Source organism: Melanotaenia boesemani, chromosome 16 (genome assembly GCF_017639745.1).
Source record: "Melanotaenia boesemani isolate fMelBoe1 chromosome 16, fMelBoe1.pri, whole genome shotgun sequence".
Classification (NCBI taxonomy): domain Eukaryota; kingdom Metazoa; phylum Chordata; class Actinopteri; order Atheriniformes; family Melanotaeniidae; genus Melanotaenia; species Melanotaenia boesemani.
In genome coordinates this window covers 8,211,329-8,232,834 of record NC_055697.1, presented here as the reverse complement: position 1 = coordinate 8,232,834, position 21,506 = coordinate 8,211,329, and the positions used below count along the sequence as shown (strand labels likewise).

At 36.9% G+C, this 21,506-nt stretch overlaps 1 protein-coding gene across 3 annotated transcripts in view; it reads right to left on the bottom strand.

Moving 5' to 3' along the window:
* LOC121655126 (kinase non-catalytic C-lobe domain-containing protein 1) overlaps positions 1-21,506 on the bottom strand; it is a 47,009-nt gene that overhangs the window by 16,437 nt on the left and 9,066 nt on the right. For all 3 annotated transcript variants that reach the window (XR_006013078.1, XM_042009560.1, XM_042009559.1), the window contains exons 3-16: positions 19,724-19,782; positions 16,820-16,966; positions 14,501-14,618; positions 14,271-14,404; positions 12,245-12,841; positions 10,466-10,580; positions 10,209-10,280; positions 10,072-10,133; positions 9,812-9,970; positions 7,252-7,329; positions 7,000-7,084; positions 6,511-6,709; positions 5,165-5,865; positions 2,228-2,366 (exon numbers count right to left, since the gene is read on the bottom strand). Coding sequence is in view for 2 of the 3 variants with exons in the window: in XM_042009560.1 (XP_041865494.1) it covers positions 2,228-2,366; positions 5,165-5,865; positions 6,511-6,709; positions 7,000-7,084; positions 7,252-7,329; positions 9,812-9,970; positions 10,072-10,133; positions 10,209-10,280; positions 10,466-10,580; positions 12,245-12,841; positions 14,271-14,404; positions 14,501-14,618; positions 16,820-16,966; positions 19,724-19,782 (2,665 nt within the window). In the remaining variant the exon portion in view is untranslated. The remainder of the gene's footprint in view (positions 1-2,227; positions 2,367-5,164; positions 5,866-6,510; positions 6,710-6,999; positions 7,085-7,251; positions 7,330-9,811; positions 9,971-10,071; positions 10,134-10,208; positions 10,281-10,465; positions 10,581-12,244; positions 12,842-14,270; positions 14,405-14,500; positions 14,619-16,819; positions 16,967-19,723; positions 19,783-21,506) is intronic.

Genomic DNA, 21,506 nt, shown 5'->3' with positions numbered 1-21,506 from the left:
TTACATATGAGTGCACGTTTGTATGCATTCATTTGAACCCCCTTGGGCAAACTGTAAGCATCTAACAATGAAGAAAGGGCTTAAATGTATCTCCAGCATAACCAGAAATTGCCCTCTGAACAATAAGACATACTGCAAACCTGTTACCATAGGGACCATTTCAGCAGCTGATTGTGGTTTACATATGAAGTGCTTACTGTATTAATGCTCATTTGAGTGCTGGGTGTGGATGCGCACATGCATATGTAAGTGTGCAGAGGAGGAGAGGTCATGTTCGGAGAGGCCTCAATCATCATCTATTTTGTCAGAGCCCACAGAAGAATACAATGAAATGAAAGCAGCGAGATCTGAGCGCTTCACTGTTTCAGCTGTCCAAAAGATGCCAGAGAAAAGATTTCATTCAACACATGGGCTAATTATGCTCAGGTTATTAATAAAATAGAAAGTTTATTGAAAGAACCTGCTGCAATGGTGAAAAAAAGAAATAAATAAAAATAAACTAAACACAGTGTCAAACAACACTTCCAGATAGCTGTGTTTGAAAAGATTAAACCCTGGAAATCTAACAGTTTTCACAGAATAGTAAATTTATTTTACTTCATAATTATTCATGCCTGAAATGTGGGGTGTATTTGTAGTTTGTAACCAGCTGGCTGTAATCTTATGCTACTGACAGACGGCCCTATTTCTAATATGTACATTTGTACTGTTGCTGCTCATTATAAATCAGTTATTTAGCTGACTGTGTATCCAGTAGTTTGATTAATACAAATGCACCATCAGTTGAAATCAAATAAAGTGTCCGAAAGTCTTGAATGCCACTACATTTCTTCATAATTTACCTCCAGCCAGCCAGTTTCTTTTAAGTTTTTAGCCTGACCATTTCTAGAAGAATGTGTCTTCTCTTTTTTTTTTTTTTTTGTTAAGCCACTTAACACTGACCTATGAATTGCTGAACCATAATGAACAAGAGATGAAACATTGTTGTGTCTACACATAACAGACAAGTTAGAATAAAACCAAGTAAATAGACACTTTGTTACTATCAGCCTCTATAAAAAACATGCCATCTGTTCCCCTATCTGTAGGTAAATTTACAGAAAATACCAACAATTATACAATTAGAAAAGCATAAAACAGTAATTTAGGGCCAACAAGGATATTTACAAAGAGATATTAGTAAAAAAAAAAAACTTGGCACACTTTGGCATGATCTGAAATGTGTCCCTAAACCATTTGAGGAAACTGGATAAATAGTAGACATAAAAAGTGTCTGCCTTAAAAAGTAAGAGGAAGAAACAAAAAACCGTAACCTTTAAAAACAGGAAAATAAATATATAAATAAAATTAGCAAAGACCTGAAACAGGACCTGAGAGATCTTCAGCTGATCCATATACTGTTCAGTAAAACCTCTTGAGAAATCATCTCCATAGAGAAAACAGAACAAAAGGCTGCCAACATCCAAAGAAGAACTTGGAAAGTCCTTGAAGACATCTAAAGAACTATTTCTGAAGAAATTAAATGAATTTTTATCTAAAAGGGTTCAGGCTGTGATGAAAAATAAACTAAATATTGCCTTTTAAGCTTGTTATAATTGGTCCAACTCAGTTTCTACCTTTTATGCTGTATTTTATGTTTGCATGTGTTTAAGTAAGTCACTACATCCATTTCCCATTTTTAAGGCAATGTAGAAAAAAAAAGTGGTGGCTCAAAATGTTCCACAGTACTATAATGCAAGCTTAAAAGGCCGTTAATGATTAACTGGATTCTAGCTGGATCGCATGAAGTGAATTAACATCCATTAAGCAACGATCTATTTCATGCTCATTTGTCACATGAACTTATAATTTCTTCATACAGAGCAACACTTATGCATCATATGTTGCAGTAAAAGGTGTAATAAATCACGGGGCTATTCATTATGCCAGCATGTATATCCTGGAATTATTGTATGTGACGGGTGTAAGGAGGTCACATAAACAGAGAAATGTCCTTATCACAAAAGTTATAATCAATGCATGAAAGTTAGTTGACTGTCAGTTCATCAGGATGCGCAGCTGGTGCATGGCACTTGGATGATGCAACCTGCTCTTTTACTGAGCAAACAGAACTGAAGAGAGCAGCCAGACTAAAGCAAACATGCTCTGTGACTAGTTACAATGACTTTCTGATGTGCAAATATAACAAGACATTGTTTAAGAGGAAATACTGAAAAATTCTGCTCACCATGTGGATGGACTGTAGTTGACCAGGCAATGTAACACACCCAGCAAGTCATCTTCCCAGTACAGATCACTGAATCTCTCCTTCACAATGCTGGCAAACACATGATGTTGGAGGTCCTTCAAAGAAAAGATGTACTCCCCTCCGAAAAAAAAGCAAAATATAACTGTCAAATTAACATATCTGTACAGCTTTAGACAGAATGAGGGGGACAGTTCTTTTTTTCCTCATGTAACAAATATAACTGTACACTAGATGGCAACTGATAATGGCTCTATAATGGAAAAATTTATACACATAACCCTTGTATTCTGTAGACTATACTTTGTATTATTAAAAACCTTGACTTATGATTCACTGAGGAGGAGAACGACTTGTACCCAGATAATATTTAGTGAGCTCTCCTCTCCCATCACACCACTGATAACATTCTTTAGAAACTGTGTACCAGGCTGTGCAGGGTTTGAAGACAGTGTACTGAGGATTTGCACCAACGACCTTGATGCCATCACGTCATGCGAGTCTATATTAACCAAGCCCATGTGTATCTCTGCGGACTCGCTCAGCCAAAGCTGTTTGACTGTGTGACTCCCATTGTTGATCAGCTCTTATTAAAATACTTTGTTTGATTCTCACTTAATGTGTGATCTTTGATAATAAAATTCCACAACAGCTCATATATATATATATATAAATATATATATATATATATATATATATAATATATATATATATATATATATATATATATATATATAATATATATATATATATATATATATATATATATATATATAATATATATATATATATATATATATATATATATATATATATATATATATATATATATATATATATATATATATAATATATATATATATATATAGTATATATATATATATATATATATATATAATATATATATATATATATATATATATATATATTAGTGCTGGACAAAGATTAAAATTAACTGCACAAAATGTGATCAATCGCTATTAATTGCATTGTTACATGCAAAAAGTCCCTTTCCTTTAAAAGAAGGCCTACTGCTATATGAAAAAAATGGGGTAAATTTCGGTTTACAAACATTAAATCAAGTTTCTGCAACCTGCGTCTCCGGAACTCCAAGTGGCTCTCTGGACTTTTCACAATAGCTCTTCTTACATGGTTCAAAATGCTAAAGAACTAACTAATGTTTTTAAATATATATATATATAATAACAAATGCAGGTTTTTAGCTATTTTTAATTATTTTTCATGGACAAAAAGCACTGAATTTCCACAACATAATGACATTTAAAGTACTAGTAATATTGTTATTTTTTTGTTTTGTTTTTTTTTATCTGTTTTGCTTGTCATTAGAGTTAGAAACTAAAGGTTTTTTTTTTTTTTGGTTTTTTTTAACAAATCATTTTCCACGAATATCTACATCCCATAGAAGAAAGTTTGAATATCCTCTTTTTGCTAAAGTTTTATGTTTTTCTTTTTATTTTGAAACCTAAAAATAGAAATCCAAAATTTGGTTCTTCAAAAATGACAACGATTTCCCATAGTAGAAATTAATCAAAAATTATGAGTTGTCTTTTTATTAATAGGTCTCGTAATATTTGCAGCTCTAAACGAGTTTTATTTAGATGGCTGAGGGAAAAAAGGCTCTTTGGATTGGAAAGGTTGCAGACCCCTATATATATATATATATATATATATATATATATATATATATATATACATACTTTTTTTAATGCAGAACATCTTTACTAGAGCCTATCCCAGCTATTGCCAGGGTCAGGACAGAATACACAACAGACGGGTTAGCATTCCATGTCAGAGTCAACACAGAGACAAACAAGACAAACAACAATCCACACACAAACATGCAAGCTTGACACAAACAAAGCCCCCCTATGATTCATATTAGGTGTCCTTTTTGTTTCAAGCTAATGCTAATCGTCACTCTATTAACTGCATAAATGGAAAATGTTGCAGTCGTTTAACTGTGCTAAATTGGTTTTATGCTAACCTTGTCAGCATTTATATCTGTACTAGGGATGGTTCCACTGGGCTTATCATTGTTCTCTATTGGTGCTGACAGGTGCTGGCCAGCTACAAATAAATAAACGTGTTTTCTTTTTTCAAAGAGGTAAGCTAGAGCACGGCTATATAACAATGGCACAAGCTCTAATGTCTGTATTGGAAAAACCAATAATAGGAACAGATGACAGGACAGACCTACATCTTTGCCTGGAAAAGTGTGTAACCAAATCACTGCTCTGCTCCTTACGTGGGTGGATTACAGTATCTTCTGGAGGTCTGCCTGATGTGCAGATGTCCAGTCCAGTCGTCACATTAATGGAATAACGTCCTACTTTCTGTGGATGCTGGAGAATTTATCACTGACCAATGGAGTTTTCCTCGTTATGGGGAAAATATTCCTGCTTTATTTGACTGGAGGCTATTAGCTGCCTGTTAAATTAGCAGTTAGTTCACCTGTAGCCACAGATGCTTCATGGAGACTTGTGTCGAAAATTCTAGTCACAATACATCAGTCTGGTACAGAGATTTTGTATTAAATGATGCATTATTTACCCTTTTCAGAGCAGAGATCTGTAGTTTTGGTATGTAGATCAGTTTGAAGATATTATTGATCTAAAGTCATTTCCTTTACATTGTTTGTGCAGAGTGAGTGTGGACTCTTTTTAGATATTAAATCGACAATTTTTGACACCATATCTGTGTTGTAGATACTTGTTTCTTCTACTTAAAAAAGGTGTTAGGAATAGATAAGAGGAATCAATAAAGAACCAGATTGATAGCCAGAATTAATAATGGAATTGATATCAATAATATCTTATCAATTTCCATCCTTCAGCATTTTTTTATTGCTGTGTAGAACATGAAACAATAATAATGATGCATTTATCTAAAGATACATACCCATGGCGATGTCTTCATGCCCATTGTCTAAATATCCACAAAGTGAAAACTCTCCTTTGATCAGGTCTATCACCTCCTGTAGGGCAGGATGGACTTTCGGGGGGGCAGACTTTGATGCAGGCTGGTTTTCACCTTGTGGTATTGTATGTGTTTGTCCGTTGTACACTTTATCCACAGTGTGCTCCAATGAGCTGTCAAAAATGATTGAGCCACTACTTAAATTAGATGATGGTAAGTCATATGCCTGGGCTCCAGGCGTCACAGGCACATCTGCACGCTGCATTAACAGACCATCATTGCTTTTGGGCACTGCTATCAGTTCCTGCAAAGGCTGTGGGACCAAAGAAAGATTTATATCCAACCCAAAGACAGACTCGGGTGCCCTGACCTGCACAGGTACTAAAGAAAGATGTCCTGTTGTGGGATCCTGCCGAAAGAGGTAATTGTTGAAAATACCACAACCATTAAGGTTTGTAGATGATGGCAGAGGAAGAGAGACTTCAAAGAGGGAAATATCAGAAAGCGTTGAAGGACAGTCCATCTTGTTGCTGGAAGTTGTAGTAGTAATAATGGTTTGACATGGAGTCAACTGTTCTGTCTGTAGACTAGGTTGTGTTGGACATTCATGCTCAGAGGGTAAAGGGAAATCCAGGTGGTTTTCCATGTTATGATGACTGCTTTTTGTGAATCCGTCTGTATTCCTGTAAAGCAAACAAACCCTTAAAGCTTTGCAGCACTTTGTGTTGATATTAGTTTGTTGTTTTTCTCATATGTATTTAATTTGTTTTTTCTTCTAGTATTTGTCTTGCTCCTTCTGCATTTACAGAGATATTATTGTGTCTTGATTTACAGCAGAGAAGCATATCAATAGTGTTTTATACATTCAGAAAACTTGCAGACATTGTTTAAGAGAAAAGTGAAACAGCTGACCAAAACCAAGAATTAAATCTGATAAACAATATCTTTCATCTTGTTAAACCATGTGATGCCTGTTGGATCAAAGACTTATTATATGGCTATAAGAAAATGAATCAATATTTCAGACAATGGCCCTCCAAGCAACACCCATATAAAACCCCTTATATGACCCACCCATACTGCTTGCTTGAAAATAGCTTTTTGTTGTTGTTTCACTGTTTTGTACTAAATAAAATATAGTAAAATTAGTAAGTCAAATTAATACCAGTTTTTAATAACAGTTTCCTTCTGTTTTGACCAAAGCTAAATTTAGTCCAGACCGTCAGTCTATCCCTTTAAATACTATAAAATAACTTGAGTTGTTTAACTGTCCTTTAGCATTGCATAGCTAAAGTCAAATTATTCATATATTTTTCATATCACAATACCCTTCAGGGACAGTTCCTAGGCGTCTCCTCTCCTCCTCTGTCTGTGTCTCCTCTTCAACGGTCAAGATGATGGGGGTGAAGTGTGTGGCGGTGGAAGTGAAGGCTTCTGGGAACGGCATTTTCTTGGTGATAGGATAGCTGTGGGGAACAGGGCCAGGCACAGGAGCCAATCGGCTCTCAGTGGCCAAGGGCACAAAGCCTACACATAGTTACAACAATGCCAGATACAATATCAGTGATATTGTCTCATGCAATGCACATTGATAAATGACATCAAATGTATTTAATATTTGGAAGATCTGAGGCAATGGCAATTAAATGAATGATAAAAGAAGTAATTACTGAGTCTCCATGTGTTGTAAAGGTTAGACAGAAACAATCTGTAGCATGTGTTCAGTGTCCTCCTAATATATGGTACATTTAGTGTAGAAAAGATTATAACTTTGCGCATTAAATATATTGCATGAGGGTCAAGTAAGGTTGTCCTACCACTGTTTTGGGCAGATTCTTCATATGAACAATGTTGAGTTTCATTTCCACTTAAATCATCTGCCTCACTGGATTTTGGGGCAGGCTGAAAGAAATATGTCCAGTTCATGACAACAAAGAATATCATTTTCCTCAAGAAGACAAAACAGAGAAATGATTAGAAAAAATATGCGGAATCTGGACCAGATGCTAATAATAGTCCAGGAATGAATGGATGCAACAGTGTAAATGCATCTGTGGTGGAAAACTCACCGGATGAATTCTGCTGATGAGGTTGTTCCAGATGGTCTCAGCATTGGTCCCCTGGCGTGATAAGTTGTCACGACAACTCTGAAGCAGATACACATGAAAATATCTCTATCAACAAGTATGTGAGAAATATAAGTTTTATTCAAAGTGAATTTTTAATCTAGGTAAATGCAATTCAAAGTTCTTTCTGGAAGAGGACATAAAAGCCAGGAAGACACATTAAAGCAAACACAGTAGTACAGAGAAAAAAGTCAATGTAAAAGCAGACTAATATATTTCTGGAAATAAAAAACATAAAATAATTAAAGGTGAAAAAAAACATAATTTTTACTTCTCAAAAAGTGGGCATTCTTTAGATGTGGTTAGCTGGAATCTTTAATTCTTTTCCCAACCCTAACCTTCAGTTACTTCAAGTCAGACATGTGTAATAAGTTCTGCAAAGATCTCTTTGTGAGTCCAACAATAATACAGAACATTTTACATTATGGGATTTCTTCATTCAATAGATACCAAGCAAAAATACAGAAACAGTGAGTGAAAACCTAAGCATCGCATTACTTCTTCAATAAGAATGAAAGTGTTAACAGCAGCTGTTAATCAAATATTAATGATTAACTGATTTAACTACAAAAACGTGTTGGTGGTGTTGGTGCAAATGTGAAAATGAATAGTTCACCCAAAGTTATTTGTGCTTCACCTCAGACTCGGTGCGTCACTCAGCATGGTAAACATTAAAGGAAAAGACTCTCCTCTCTAAAAAGAAAATGGTACAAGAGCCCAGGAAGACTTCTGGATGTTTGGCTTTAGTGCACATGTTCATGCCAGCTGTCAAGCACAGCGGTGGAAGGCAGATGAAAGCTGGTTTTGCTGACACGAGACTTGGACAACGGTTGGCCCAGATCAAGGTCCATCGTTCACCACAACAAAATGAGAGGCTGATAATGTCATACAGAAAATGATTAATCTAAGTAACTGCTGCTAAAGGTGGCTTTATACATACTGCTTCTGCATTTTGACTAATAAATAATGTTACTGTCTCATGTGATGTTAATCTGAGGATTTATTTAACTAATTTAAAGACTTTGTTAAAATATACATTTATTCATTTTTACTATGTCTTGCTTTGTAAAATCATAGAATTGCCAGAGGTAATACTCTCTTTTCATACACCACTTTTTAGACGTAGAGTGAATGGACAAACCGACCTGTTGAGAGAGGTTGTCATATGGTGCTTTCTAACACACTGAAAAATTTGAAACACTTAGGGAGCTGGGATATTATGTAATACATGTTATTTCCCAGTTTCTACTTCCTTTAGACAAGGAAAGACATACTATCCTAACAACACCACCATCAGCACACACGCTCCGCTGCCTTGAATTTACTTAACTTACAGGCTTATAAGGACAATGGACATTATTCGGACTAATGCATGGCACTCTGCACAAAGCCCAGTTTGTTTGTATTTAGAGAATAAAAAGATGAAGAATCCAGTTGTTAAACATTGGGGTTTAAAAACTGCTTGGGGGTTCATGCTTGGGGAATGTGTTGCAATCACTGGCATGCATAACATTTCCCTGGTAAAGGAAGAATAAATTCAACTAAACAGCCCAAACTTCTGGAAGCAAACCTCACACTATTAAAAACACAAAATAAAAAAGGATTAAAAGAGGGTGGCTTCAACAATAGAGTAATGATAAACACATCTTAAAATCCACAAAGGATTATATGCAAACTGATGCTTTGCTACTCTCCTCACAGACCCCTGGCCTAAATACCCTCATGTTAGACCTGAAAAGAACAGCACATGCAAAATTAACTAAAAAAATTCACATAACTGAACACTTTTTGAAAGAATGACTGAGCATAAATCCCACAAACAAGAACCTATGAACATAGAATAACCTTGTATATCATTTAAAAAGTGATGCTTAGCTTCATGCCTTTTAAAATAAGGTCAACTTGTGGAACATCTGCAAAACCAGAGGGAGTATTTGAAGGCATGCAAAATGTAACTATAAAAATTGGAAAATCTAAACTACACTCAAAACAGCTACAAAAAACAAGCTAGGATCACTTTAAAATTTCCTCTTTTAATTTGAACATTTCCCCAGTCACGACAGATAACTGGAGCCTTTCCAAAGTCTGTTTGATCTCCATCTTTTACATAAAGGCAGCACAGTGTCTGTTTAATAAAGGAAACATGAATTTAAAAAAGCACACACAACCAATGTATAACTGTCAAACTGCTTTCTAATGTAACCTATTTTGCACAAACATTGTCTTTAAAGTAAGATATCCTGAAATGGGGAAGTTCAATTAGAGAATCAGAAGAAAAGACTGGAAACAGAAACGTGCACAGAGATTAAAACCATGCGATGGTAAAGTTTAGGCCAATGCAGACGGAAACTAGAAGGGTTTTGCGACTTGTGCAAGAAAATCAAGTAGCTAACAGCTTCATATAAGGCACCAGTTTCCTTATCTGCCAGTGTCAGGCAGACACAGCCACAATGATTACTGTTTGGCACCAACTCAGTGTTAAAATCTGAATGCCAAATAATACTTTTTTAGCCATTACGATCGTAGGTCTCTCCATGGGCGTCCTCTTAGCCATCTCCAGGAGCAGTCTCTTCAGTTTACGAGGCATTGCCAGCTTCTGATTAGGTGATAAACTGAACTTGGCTGTGGCCCAGAGGATAGCAGCAACCCCGTAAACACAGACCTGAGGAAAGACGGGTAAAAAAAGAAGAGGAAACACCTTCAGCTGAAGCAAAAAATTTTATCATTAAAAAAAAAATGTGAAAGTAGTTCAGACAGACAGACCTTCTCAGTGACAATACCATGTTCTTGATACTCAGGTGCAAGATAAAAATCATCTTGGGATCCTACAGAGAACACACATAAAGTGACTTAATCCACTCAGAAATCCTACATGCACTGTCTGCTTCATGCCTTCTTACCTATGTTTTTAGGTTTCAGAAAGAGCACCTCTCCCTCGCAGCTCACATACATTGTATCCAGGCATAAATAAGCTAGAAAAGTTGCACAAAGTGATCATGATGGTTGGAAAAAACATACCCTACATCATGTTTTGCTCTCCTTCAGAGTTCCATTCAACCAGCCCCCATTACTGTAAGATCTGGGTATTAAATGCACATTAAAATGCTCTTTCAGAGACAGCCAACTCTGGTTTTGAGAAAGAGCACACTAAGATCACCTGGAAAGTCAATGTAGGTTTGCAGTGATGACAGGCAGGTGTAGCATAAAGCCCACAGCTCATTTACAGTCAGTCTCCGTCCACAGCGAGTCAGTAACTCTCTCAGAGAGATCCACTGGATAGAAAACAACAGAAAACCTTTTTAATTTAAATAGGAATGACTTTGTTTCATCAGTAATTAACTATATGATAACGGAAGGTAATTTCTTATTTTACCTCAAATTCAAGTACAAAGAACTCTATAAAGTTTTATGAAAGAGTAAATGATAACTGTGGTTATTTGTGAGACAAACATTTGATCCCTCTTGAAGAAGTGCATACATATAAAGGATGTAAGTAAAAAATGCACTTCCAATTTTTTGCTCAACAAAAAAATATATTCAATATTCTTATAAACCTAAAGCTTTTACGAAAGAAATAGTACAGGGCGTGTGTGATGCCTTCACTCCACAGAAGTTTAAAAATGACATTCAGACATTTAGAAAACTAAAACTCATACATGAAACACTGCTGTTATTACGGTATGCTGGTTGTATGTTCACTACAAGTACATCTAACTGTATAAACAGCTGAATGATGTGTTTCTGATTAAAATGGCAAACTTCAAACATCCATCATCAATTTTCTACCACTTATCCAGGGTCGGGTTGTGAAGGCAGCTGTCTAAGCAGGGAAGCCCAGACTTCCCTCTCCCCAGCCACATGTACCAGCTTGTCTAGGGGGATCCCAAGGTATTCTCAGGCCAGCCAAGAGATGTAGTCCCTCCAGCGTGTCCTGGGGCTTCCCTGGGCTCTCCTCCTAGTGGGGAGTGCCCAGAACACCTCACCAGGGAGGCATCCAGGAGGCATCCTGACCAGATGCCTGAGTCACCTCATCTAGCTCCTCTCAATGCGGAGGAGCAGCGACTCTACTCTGAGCCCCTCTCGGATCGCCGAGCTTCTCGCCCTATCCCTAAAGGAGAGCCCAGCAGTGACCCTGCAGAGAAAACTCATTTCGTTCACTTGTATTTACCATCTTGTTCTTTCGGTCACTACCCACAATACGTGACCATAGGTGGGGGTGGGAACGTAGATCGACTGGTTATTCAAGAGCTTTGCCTTTTGGCGCAGCTCTTTTTTCACTACAACAGACCGATGCTGAGTCCACATCACTGCAGATGCCACACCGATCCGTAACATGGCATACTTCAAACATGCCAAAAAATCAGATAATAAAGACATACGTTGACATGACTTGTTGGAGGATCAAAGATTGGGAACTTGTACTCTGAACTACTACCGCTACAAGCAGCAGGAGGAAACTACAATTCATATGAGCATGTGGACAGTGTAGAGCTGAAATACATTATTGCTACTAAGCCACCAGTATATTAATGGATGCCATTTTTACACTTCACATGCCAAAGAGGTTACCAATTCTTTATCAACATAATTAGGTATTGTTTGTCTTCATAAACAACCAGAGTTTATAAAGACCCTTTCTTTTGAAGGGGAACAGTTTCTCAATATCCCAAAGAAATTCTTTTAATTTGACATTTTAATTTGTAGAAATTTGTTACTTGGCCAGTCAGTCTTACTCAATGCTTCTTTATGAAAACAGCTGTGATAATGAGTGATTATTTTTCATTTCATGAATTACATCTGGAAGTGAAGGATGATTTAAAGGAGGAGCAAAACCAAACAACCCAAAATAGAATAGTTTCTCTTTCTCAAAAATATATCCAAAGATGTGGTGCAAAAGCAGATTCATAAATACGAAATCTTTCTGACACCGACTAACCTCATCTTGAGATTCTTCATTCAGGCACAACATGCTTTTGGTCATGTAGTTATTGGTGATGTAGAGGCTGTGGTTCTCTGAAGAGTCGTGCTCCATTTCCAGCTCTTGGTAAGAAGTGCAGGAAGTTTCCAGGTCTTGGATACTGTCTTTACAGTGTCTTTCATGGCACTCTTGTAAATTAGTTTCTATGGTGCAAGTCTCTAAATCCTTGTTTCTTAAAGATTCTTCCCTGCTCACCTTGGCACTACAGTGTGGATAAGATTCACAGGACTTTCCCCGGTTGAGTCTTTGAAGTCTGTTACTCCACATAGACGAGCAGCTCATGTGCTCATCTGCCCCTATCTCAGTGAGGTCAGAAACAGGTATGCTGATGTTTCCGTGAGGTGGGGTAGACAGACAGGGAGGGTTGTTGGAGTCAGGAACAGAGCAGGAGCGATTAAGGGCACCTCTCGCTCTGTTCAGCCTCTGCTGGGCTCTCCTTCTCACTGGGGAGCTGTTGTGAGACCGGCAGTCCATCTCATCTGTCAAGATCATACTGTCTCCCTCACTGCTATCCATGTCCTCGGCCCAGAGAGAGGAATCCCAGCCCCCGCACACCTGTAAATTGGGCACATTGTCATTTATTAAAGTTGTTCTGAGGCATAAACAGTAAAAGAGCAAACGCAAGTTATATAACTTCATATTTTGAAGCAGAAAGCAAATCCCTTTGGGAAAAAAGGCCTTATGACTGCCTTACTTCTATGCTAGGTTAAGTAAAGGCATCCAAGGAATACCAAGAGATGCGGGCTTGCGTGGTTAAAAACCTTAACAAAAGAAGAATGGTGACATCTTCAATTAACTGGTAGCAACAACAAAATAATCAGTTTATCACACAAAGGGCTTCACTGGAGATAAGCTACTTGTTTTGTATCAGTTAAAAGGAAATACTTTATAACAGGAAAGCTCACACAAAGGCAAGTTCTTGTCAGACAATAGGATCCACATCATGTGATTGAATCTGACATGATCATAGTTACAGTATGGAGCAATTTTCTTAAAAGCTGATATAAAATTCTAAAATTCTGTAACAAATTTCAAATTTTATAAATACATTTTTTTTAAATATAACAAAACATATATTTCAAGTCTGCAAAGCATCTTTCTATTATGGTAAGCTGTTATATGAAAGCTTTGGAGAGAAATTAGACTCAAAAACAGTTACACATGTACAATGCATGATTTACAAGTGTGTGTGAGTAACTGCTTCAAATCCACACGCAAATATCATGCAATTTAATCATGTGAACTGAAGGGGAGACATTTTGTTATTTAATCATTTATGAACAAAGACTATTTAGATTTTAAGTTTGAAAACATTTGTTTGTAATAATTTTGTTCAGAATTCAGTTTATTCTTGTATGATATATTATATATATGCTGGTGTTGCATTCACCAAATGAGTTATGACACACTACTTTCCCCAACATTGAAAGTACAAAAGCAGCATTGTTAAGTATTGGTATCTCCATTAACCCATTTTGTTTTTTTCTTAATTAAGGAATTTCATACACACTGATTATTATAACAGTCTTAATAATAATGTTACTAATAGGACTTTTGATGTTTATAACCCACCACACACACACACACAGAGGCACACAAAATACCTGCAAAAGTGAATACTTGTGCAGTCTGAGCTAGCTTCATGTTAGCTAGCTAGCACATAGCTTAATATGAATTTGTCAAACTGCAAGAAGAGTGCTACAAAAAAGGGACTACTAAAAAGTTTTTTCACCCATTTCCAGCTTAAATAAAGTAATGTCCACAAGTTCTATTGTTTTCTACACATATGTCCAGTATCGCTTGATTTCAAAGTCAGCTGTGCTAGTCTACACTTGTAGTATACACTTCATGTGTTTAGGTCTACCAAAGCACAAATAAAATTTACATTTTCTGTTGGTTGTTCAAAGATTTTAGTAAAAAATAATTCTTCCAACAAAGGAACCCATTAATCTAAATGTCTGTAGCTACAACTAAATCATAATACCTGCTGCCTTGACAGACTGTTTGTAACAGAGCTGTCAGACAGATCTTTGCTCCTATCATCTGAGCTCAGTCTTTTTAGAAGACATCTAGGTTTGGAATGCTGCCATCTTGCCTCCCAGGAGCTTTCCAGTCCATCTGTGGATGTACAAAGACAGCAATTAAAAGCTAGGAAATCACAGCGAAGACCCAACAATCAGCTGCTTAACACACACACACTATAAACATAATAACCTTGAAAGTTTGAAACTGATTCAATGGAGAGAACACGTCGTCCAACAGAAGACAGTTTCCGGCACACAGCTGCAGAGGAGGTATGAGACAGCCGTTCTTCAGCCAGCGACAGGATGTCCTGTAGGAGTATTCAACTAAAAGGTTTGCATTATTCAGACTACACATTTCCTCCTTAATGTATTAAAAATGTTTAAGCCTTAGTAGGGCAAAGTATTGTTCTGTCACTAATAACTGAATAGGTAATTTAGTTTGTACATAAAAAACACTATAAAATGGATGTAGGCCTAAAATGCAAGAATTGTGGGTTAGGAAATTAATGATGGTGGAAAGACAAAACATGAAATATATTGGATTTATATTGTCATCAATCAAATGAAGGTCTAAGTAGGACTTATTTATTTTTGCAATTTCTATATCCTCCTGATGTTTACTTATTTAAGTTTTTATTTGAAAAGTGATGAAGTTAACTATACCATTTCATTAAAATAGTTTTGAGGATTTTCATCTTCTCTTATTGTTTTGTTAAATTTACCTTGGTGCAATTTAAAGAAATGCTTTATTTGTTTTCTTTTTGACAAAAGGTTCTGTGTTTTTGGCAGATTCTGTAAGTGTACTGCTAAGATGGTTGTTTAAATTAGCTGATTTTTAGGTTTGTTCAAATTAATAATAGTGCACCTGCAAAAAGTTGGGATAGAGGCAACAAAAGGCTGGAAAAGTTAACTGGAGAATCATGCAGCTGATCAAAAACATGACTGGGTACAAAAACAACCATTTTTGAGAGTCGGGGACTCTTAGATGTTAAGATAGGAAGAGATTCAGCAATCTGGAAAAAATAAATAAATAAAACGAAAAACAAACCTGCATCGTCAAATTGGGGAGCAATTTTAGAACGATGTCCCTCAACATAAGTTGCAAAAACCTTTTAAGTCATCCTAGTGGGCAAGGGACAGGGCCCACGCACTAGTGAAAGTTAATATTAAATGATCTTCAGTCCCTCCGGCAGCACTTCATTAAAAACAAAGATGATTCTGTCATGGAAATCACTTTTTGTGAACACAGATCACCACACTAGTCAAAGAAGAGACCATGTGAGAACAAGATCCAGAAATATCACTACCTTCTCTAGGTTCATTAAGATTAATTTCTGACCACTCTGATGGTATACAGAGGCATTAGTGTCTATGGAGCCGCTGGCAGCTAGGTGCTGGGAAAGGTATAAACAGAGCACCAAATGCTTCCAACTAAACGACGTGCTTTTTAGGGAAGACCTTGCATATTTTAGCAAGACAGTGGTAAAGCACATATTGTGTTTATTACGACAGCATGGCTTCATAGTAGAAGAGACCAGGTGCTGGACTAGAGGTAAAAGCTATTTTTAAACTTGGATTGTACTCTAATTTTTCAGACAATTTCTCATGCAAGCTATTAACACAGTGATGCCCAATAATTATACATTTTATAAACAACTTTAATGTAAGAAAAAAAAACATGTTAGGTCAAATGGTGATTCATAATTGACCCAAAAATTGTGGCTTGTTGTTTGTGGTTGTTTGGTTTGTCTGCCCTGTTATGAACTGGTAATTCACCCAGGTTGCATCCTGACAGCCGCCCAACGATAACTGGGATAGGCTCCAGCTGCCCCACAACTCTGAACTGGCTAATGGATGGTTGGATTAATGTAGAAGGCATCTTCAGGTTCTATTTTTTTTAAACAAACAATGTAGCATTTAATAATATGTCTCTAAAATTATTTGGACTTATTTTAGTCCTCTTTTGGCCTGTTGTTAAAAATTTGCTGTCACAAACTTTAGTAAAGGCACTTCTGACTGAAAAGCGTCCAAGCCACTCTGATTTGCACTTACACAACATTTCCACTTGATGTTGCTAAAGAACTCTGACTAAATAAAGTACATTACTGCCCATTCAGTTAATAGCCATAAGAGGAAAAAAAAATCAATAGCCAGAATTATTGCAAAAACAACTTTTCTACGTCAATTATTTACTAATGATACTGCTGCTTCAATCTGTAAGACATTATTTTTAACAATTTTAACATTTACATTTTAGACAGTGAACAACTCTTCATTTTATTATTTATAATTTATGCACACCTTTTTATTACTAATATAAATATATTATACAACTTTCACTGCCCACCCAAAATCTAAAATTGTGTTAAAATAAAGTAATAATTCTGCATACATATTACAATTTCATTACTGATGTGAGACCTCTGATTATTCGGCACACGTCAGATGATGTTAAATCCAGACAGCTTTCTACAAATCATCATGGCTGGAACAAAGAGGTTTGTTGTACCTGCAGGAGAGGCCTGTCTTCAGGCTGCTCCTCCTGCATCTGCTCCAACATCTTCTGGATTTCTTCTCCCAGATCTGCCTCAAGCTCTGGCTCAATGACAAAGCTCAGTGCAGCAGAAATCGTAGAGCCTAAAGAATAAATATGGCCCTGCAGCCGGGGGTCGACAGAGCAGAAAACACTATCATTATCATGAAGCAGCTGGGAATTTACAGTTAGCACAGAACCAGCTGAATATCTGTGAATGACTCAAGAAAGACTAAAAATATAGGATCCTCCAACAGCAATTATGCATCATTGATATTTTTACAAAGCTTTGTAGAGATTCAACGTGTGTGAGACAGATCCCTGTTCAGTTCACCAAAAGAGACAAATAATAGTCAACTTGTCCCTCGTCTACAGTCTATTTGAACATTATATATGTGTTAGAAAAAACACAAAAAGGAAAACATAGGCTGTGTTTCATTTTTCTATGTAATCTATTTAGAGAGTGAAAAAAAAAACATTATCAGAGCAAATAAAGATCCATGAAGAACTCTGTAAAAGTTAATGATCTGTTTTGATGGATTTTAGGCAAACAGATTTATGTCAGGATTCCTCAAACACCTGTGTCCTTCCACATTATTTCTTAAATTAAATTTTCTTTTTTTTATCTTAAGTCCTTATTTGGGCTATTCACAAAATGAAAAAAAAAAAAACATACAAGTGTGGTTAATTACCACATGTGATGCATTTGAACTACTGTTGTGCAAACAGTATCCCCCGGGGCAGAAGACCAGTATCAGATTGTATACAACAGGGTTTTGAGCAAAGTTTTTTAGCATAAGGTCATAAACTGTGTGTATCAAATATGATACTCAAATATGATACATATGGCATTGAAGCAGGGGTGTCCAGCTCCAGACCTTGAGGGCCACAATCCTGCAGGTTTTCAATGTCTCCTATCTTCAACACATCCTGATTCTAATCAATGAGTCATTGTGGAGAACTTCATAGGCTGTTGGATCCATTTAATTCAAGTCAGGTATGTTGAAGCAGGGAAACATTGAAAACCTGCAGGATTGTGGCCCTCGAGAACAAACTGTGGACACTAGTTTGGTGTAAAATTAATTAAAGATTCAATTCAGTAAACGGCCCAAACCATGATACTACCACCACCATGTTTCCCAGAGACGATAAAGTTTTTATCCCATTTGTGAAACATGATGACATATTTTTGGATGGATGGATGGATGGATGGATGGATGGATGATGTGGATTAGCAAATACTAATTGTAAAGGCACTTCTAAAAGGGATCAGTGTAACACAGGAAGATGTTAGATTATCCTGAGATTATTCCTGAAGATACAAACAGGAAAGTTTTTATCTTTATAAATTGTATCACAGTAAACATGTAACAATACAATGCAACTGTGCTGACATATTTTTATCATGTGTTAATTTACTTGATAATTGAGTATAAATTGTTTGATTCCTGTGTAAAAGGTCCCTGGTATCTAGCCAGAGATAACAGTAAGCAGCGGTGTTATACAGAACTTCCACCTTTATAAATGAAAATAGGGAAAATGAGCCTAGTCATAGCTAATCTCACTCTAACAGTCAATCTACTTTCCAACCTAACCTATGATCATAAACTGTGGGTAGTAAACTAGAGGTTGGTCTCACTCTTAACCCTTTAACAGCCTGCTCTACTGTTAGAGCCATATTTACAGTGACTTTAATGAATTTAATTAAAATTTTTTGGGAAATAAACCAGCCATCTGTTTCCAAAAGAAAAAAAAAAGTACAAGGAAGCATTCTTCTCTTGCTTTTTTCTCATTGTGAACTTTAAAGGGTTGAGGACCAGATGAGAAGTTTGATCAGTCAGAGTTGCTTCTTTGCATTAAAGGAGCCAGTTGAAATAATTTTAAAGGGCTCTTCAACTCCAGACCTTAATGGCCACTGTCCTGCAGGATTCAGAGGCTTCTGTGCACCAAATATTGATTGGAATAAAATGGATATAACAAGATTCATTCATTTAAGTCAGGTGTGTTGAAGCAGGAAAACATTTAAAACCTGCAAGACAGTGGTCCTTGGGGACTGGAGTTGAACAGCCCTGGTTTAGAGGCATCTAGTTATGATGGCCTCTGGACATCTCCCAGGTGTTTGCTCATGTACCACCAGAACCCTGCTATAGCGATTACATCTCTTTGCTGGCTTGGCAATGTAGTAACTCCAGAAGAGCTGGAGGGAATAGAAAGGTCTTAGGATAACAATTCAGTCTATTTGATTCGCCACTGATGCCCAGAGAGCATGCTCAGCAGCCTTTGGAACAGCGTCATGTCACTTCATTATATGCAAATAGAGACTACTATATATCGCGGTTTAGGCAGTTGTTGCAATATGTATATCACAAAGCCTAATATCACAATGAAGGTAAATTTTTGATATATTTTGCAGCCCTAAAGTAGAACTTTGAATTGGAATGATGAGAGCAGGTTTAACCGGTGCCTTATATTTGTTGCTGATTATCTTCGCATATTTAGAGGTTAAACCAAAACTGAGGTCAACTAAAGGACAAGCTGGGGTTCTGACTTGTTTAACACTGGCAGGAAAAATAAAAGATAAAAATTATTAGTATAAAATCAGTTTAGTAAAAAACTAAACAAAATACATGAATTATAATATCACCTCATCCCCCTTTCATATCAGAAAGAGGCGACAGACTTGTGCCTGTAGCTAAACAGTTACTGTTTAGTTGGCTGGAATGAAGAATTTTGGGCCAAGAAAGAGAACAAGCAATACCTTCCTCTACTATTACCAAGGCACCCCTGACTGTGTGGTGTGTTTAGAAACTCCCGGGGGATTTAATGAATAAATGCATGCAGCTGTGTCCAGTTTCTGTGACCAGATGCAGCATCTCTTACCTCAAATGTACTGCCAGTGTTGTCAAACTCGGGAGGCACAAAGGAGCCCTCTGGATCATCTGCAGGTCAAAAACATCAGCTGACTTTCCTGTTGATAATCACTATACCATCAAAGTGCAACAGTGCATTTGTGAATAAATGAGATGCTGACATATAAACATGTCAGTTCTGTACAGTAACCTACTTGCTGAGCACTCACAGTAATATTTAAATCAGAGAAATACAGCAACAAGCTGGTGCAGCTTCTTCCCTTCATTTACATAATTTATGTGTCAGAGATAATCCCTGACAAACAAGAGGGGGGCGATCTGCTGATCAGGAGGTGAAGAAGCCAAAAAATGCAGAAGAACTGCATCCTCCTCTTCCTCACGCTGAAGTAGGTCATTGCTCAGAGACGCAAGGAGCAGGACACAGATACATGAAAACATCACTGCAGACACACCGTACACTGAAAGAACTGTTAGGAAACTGGGGGGTAAAAGAGAGAAGAGAAGGAATAGAAGAGAGTTAAGTGGGTCATAAGAGTTCTTCGTTTGTCTTCTGGGGTTATGAGACCAGCCACCCTCAATTTCATTCTCTTCTCTTTCATTCTCTTCTTTCACTCTCTTCTTTCCCTCTGTTTCTTACATGACCTCTTTCCTTTCATCTGTACATTTCCCTTTATGATACCTCTTTATTTCTTTTTTATTCTTTTTATATACCCCTTGCTTCTTTTGTTTTGTCTTCCTCTAACATCCTCTCTTTGCCTTTCTGTCTTTCCTCCTCTCTTTTTGACCTTCTCCCTTTACTCTCCTCTGGAGGTTTTCATCTTCTCTTTGTTTTCTACTCCTTTGCTCCTCTGCCCTTCTTTCTCCTTATTGCTATCACATCTCCTTTGGCTTTCCTTACTCTGCCTCTCCTTGCCTGCTTTTATTATTTTAACTCCATTTGTCCTTTGTTTTGTTGCTCTTTCTCCTTTGCCCACTTCATTTTAAATCAACTATTTTATTTATTTATTTTTTTTTTATCGCTCTTATCACTTTCTTTCTTTATGTCCTTCTTTCAACTCTCCTCAACTGTTTCCTTCCCTTCTTTTCACATGTTTGCCATACTTTCCCTTTGTTTCATTCCTTTCCTCATCTCCTCTCATGGACAGTTCAAACAAAATGAAAGAGAATTTAAAAAAAGGTGGTTCTTTGTAGTCAAGAAAAATAGGAAAATTCTGAAATAGGCAGAGATTGAGGAGGAAAAAAAAAAAAAAAAAACATAAAAGGTAGTCATTGTTAGTGACGCATTTGCCTCCAGGGTGATGGTGAGCGTGGTGAGTCATGTATGCCTACAGCATTTTAGCACAACAGGTAGAATGAGCTGAGCAATATCACAGCCTTAACATGCTCTCCAAATTGACTGATAGTGTCTCCAGCAGAGCACAGCCAGTACCGCTTCATCAGAAACAGAACAGCTTGCGATGCCAAACCACGAGGGAAAAAAAAAAAAAAAAAAAATTGCAGTTTTTCCTAATCATCGCTGTATGAAAAACATAGGAGGACATTTCGTTACTCGGCTCTACTCGTGATGCCAATGCTGCCGCGTCACCCACGCACACATCCAACTACCCCTTCTGCTATCACCGCAGTAATTAATCAGCTGAAATTAACAGTATTGACGTGTCATTGTGGCTCCTGCTGTTCTAACTAAAATCCATCATCGCAGCCACCAAGGTCACCCAGTGATCCAGCATTGTTTGCATTGTTTGCGTTCAAGCGTGCGTGGGATTGCTTGTTACAGCCTCCGTCAAATCGAG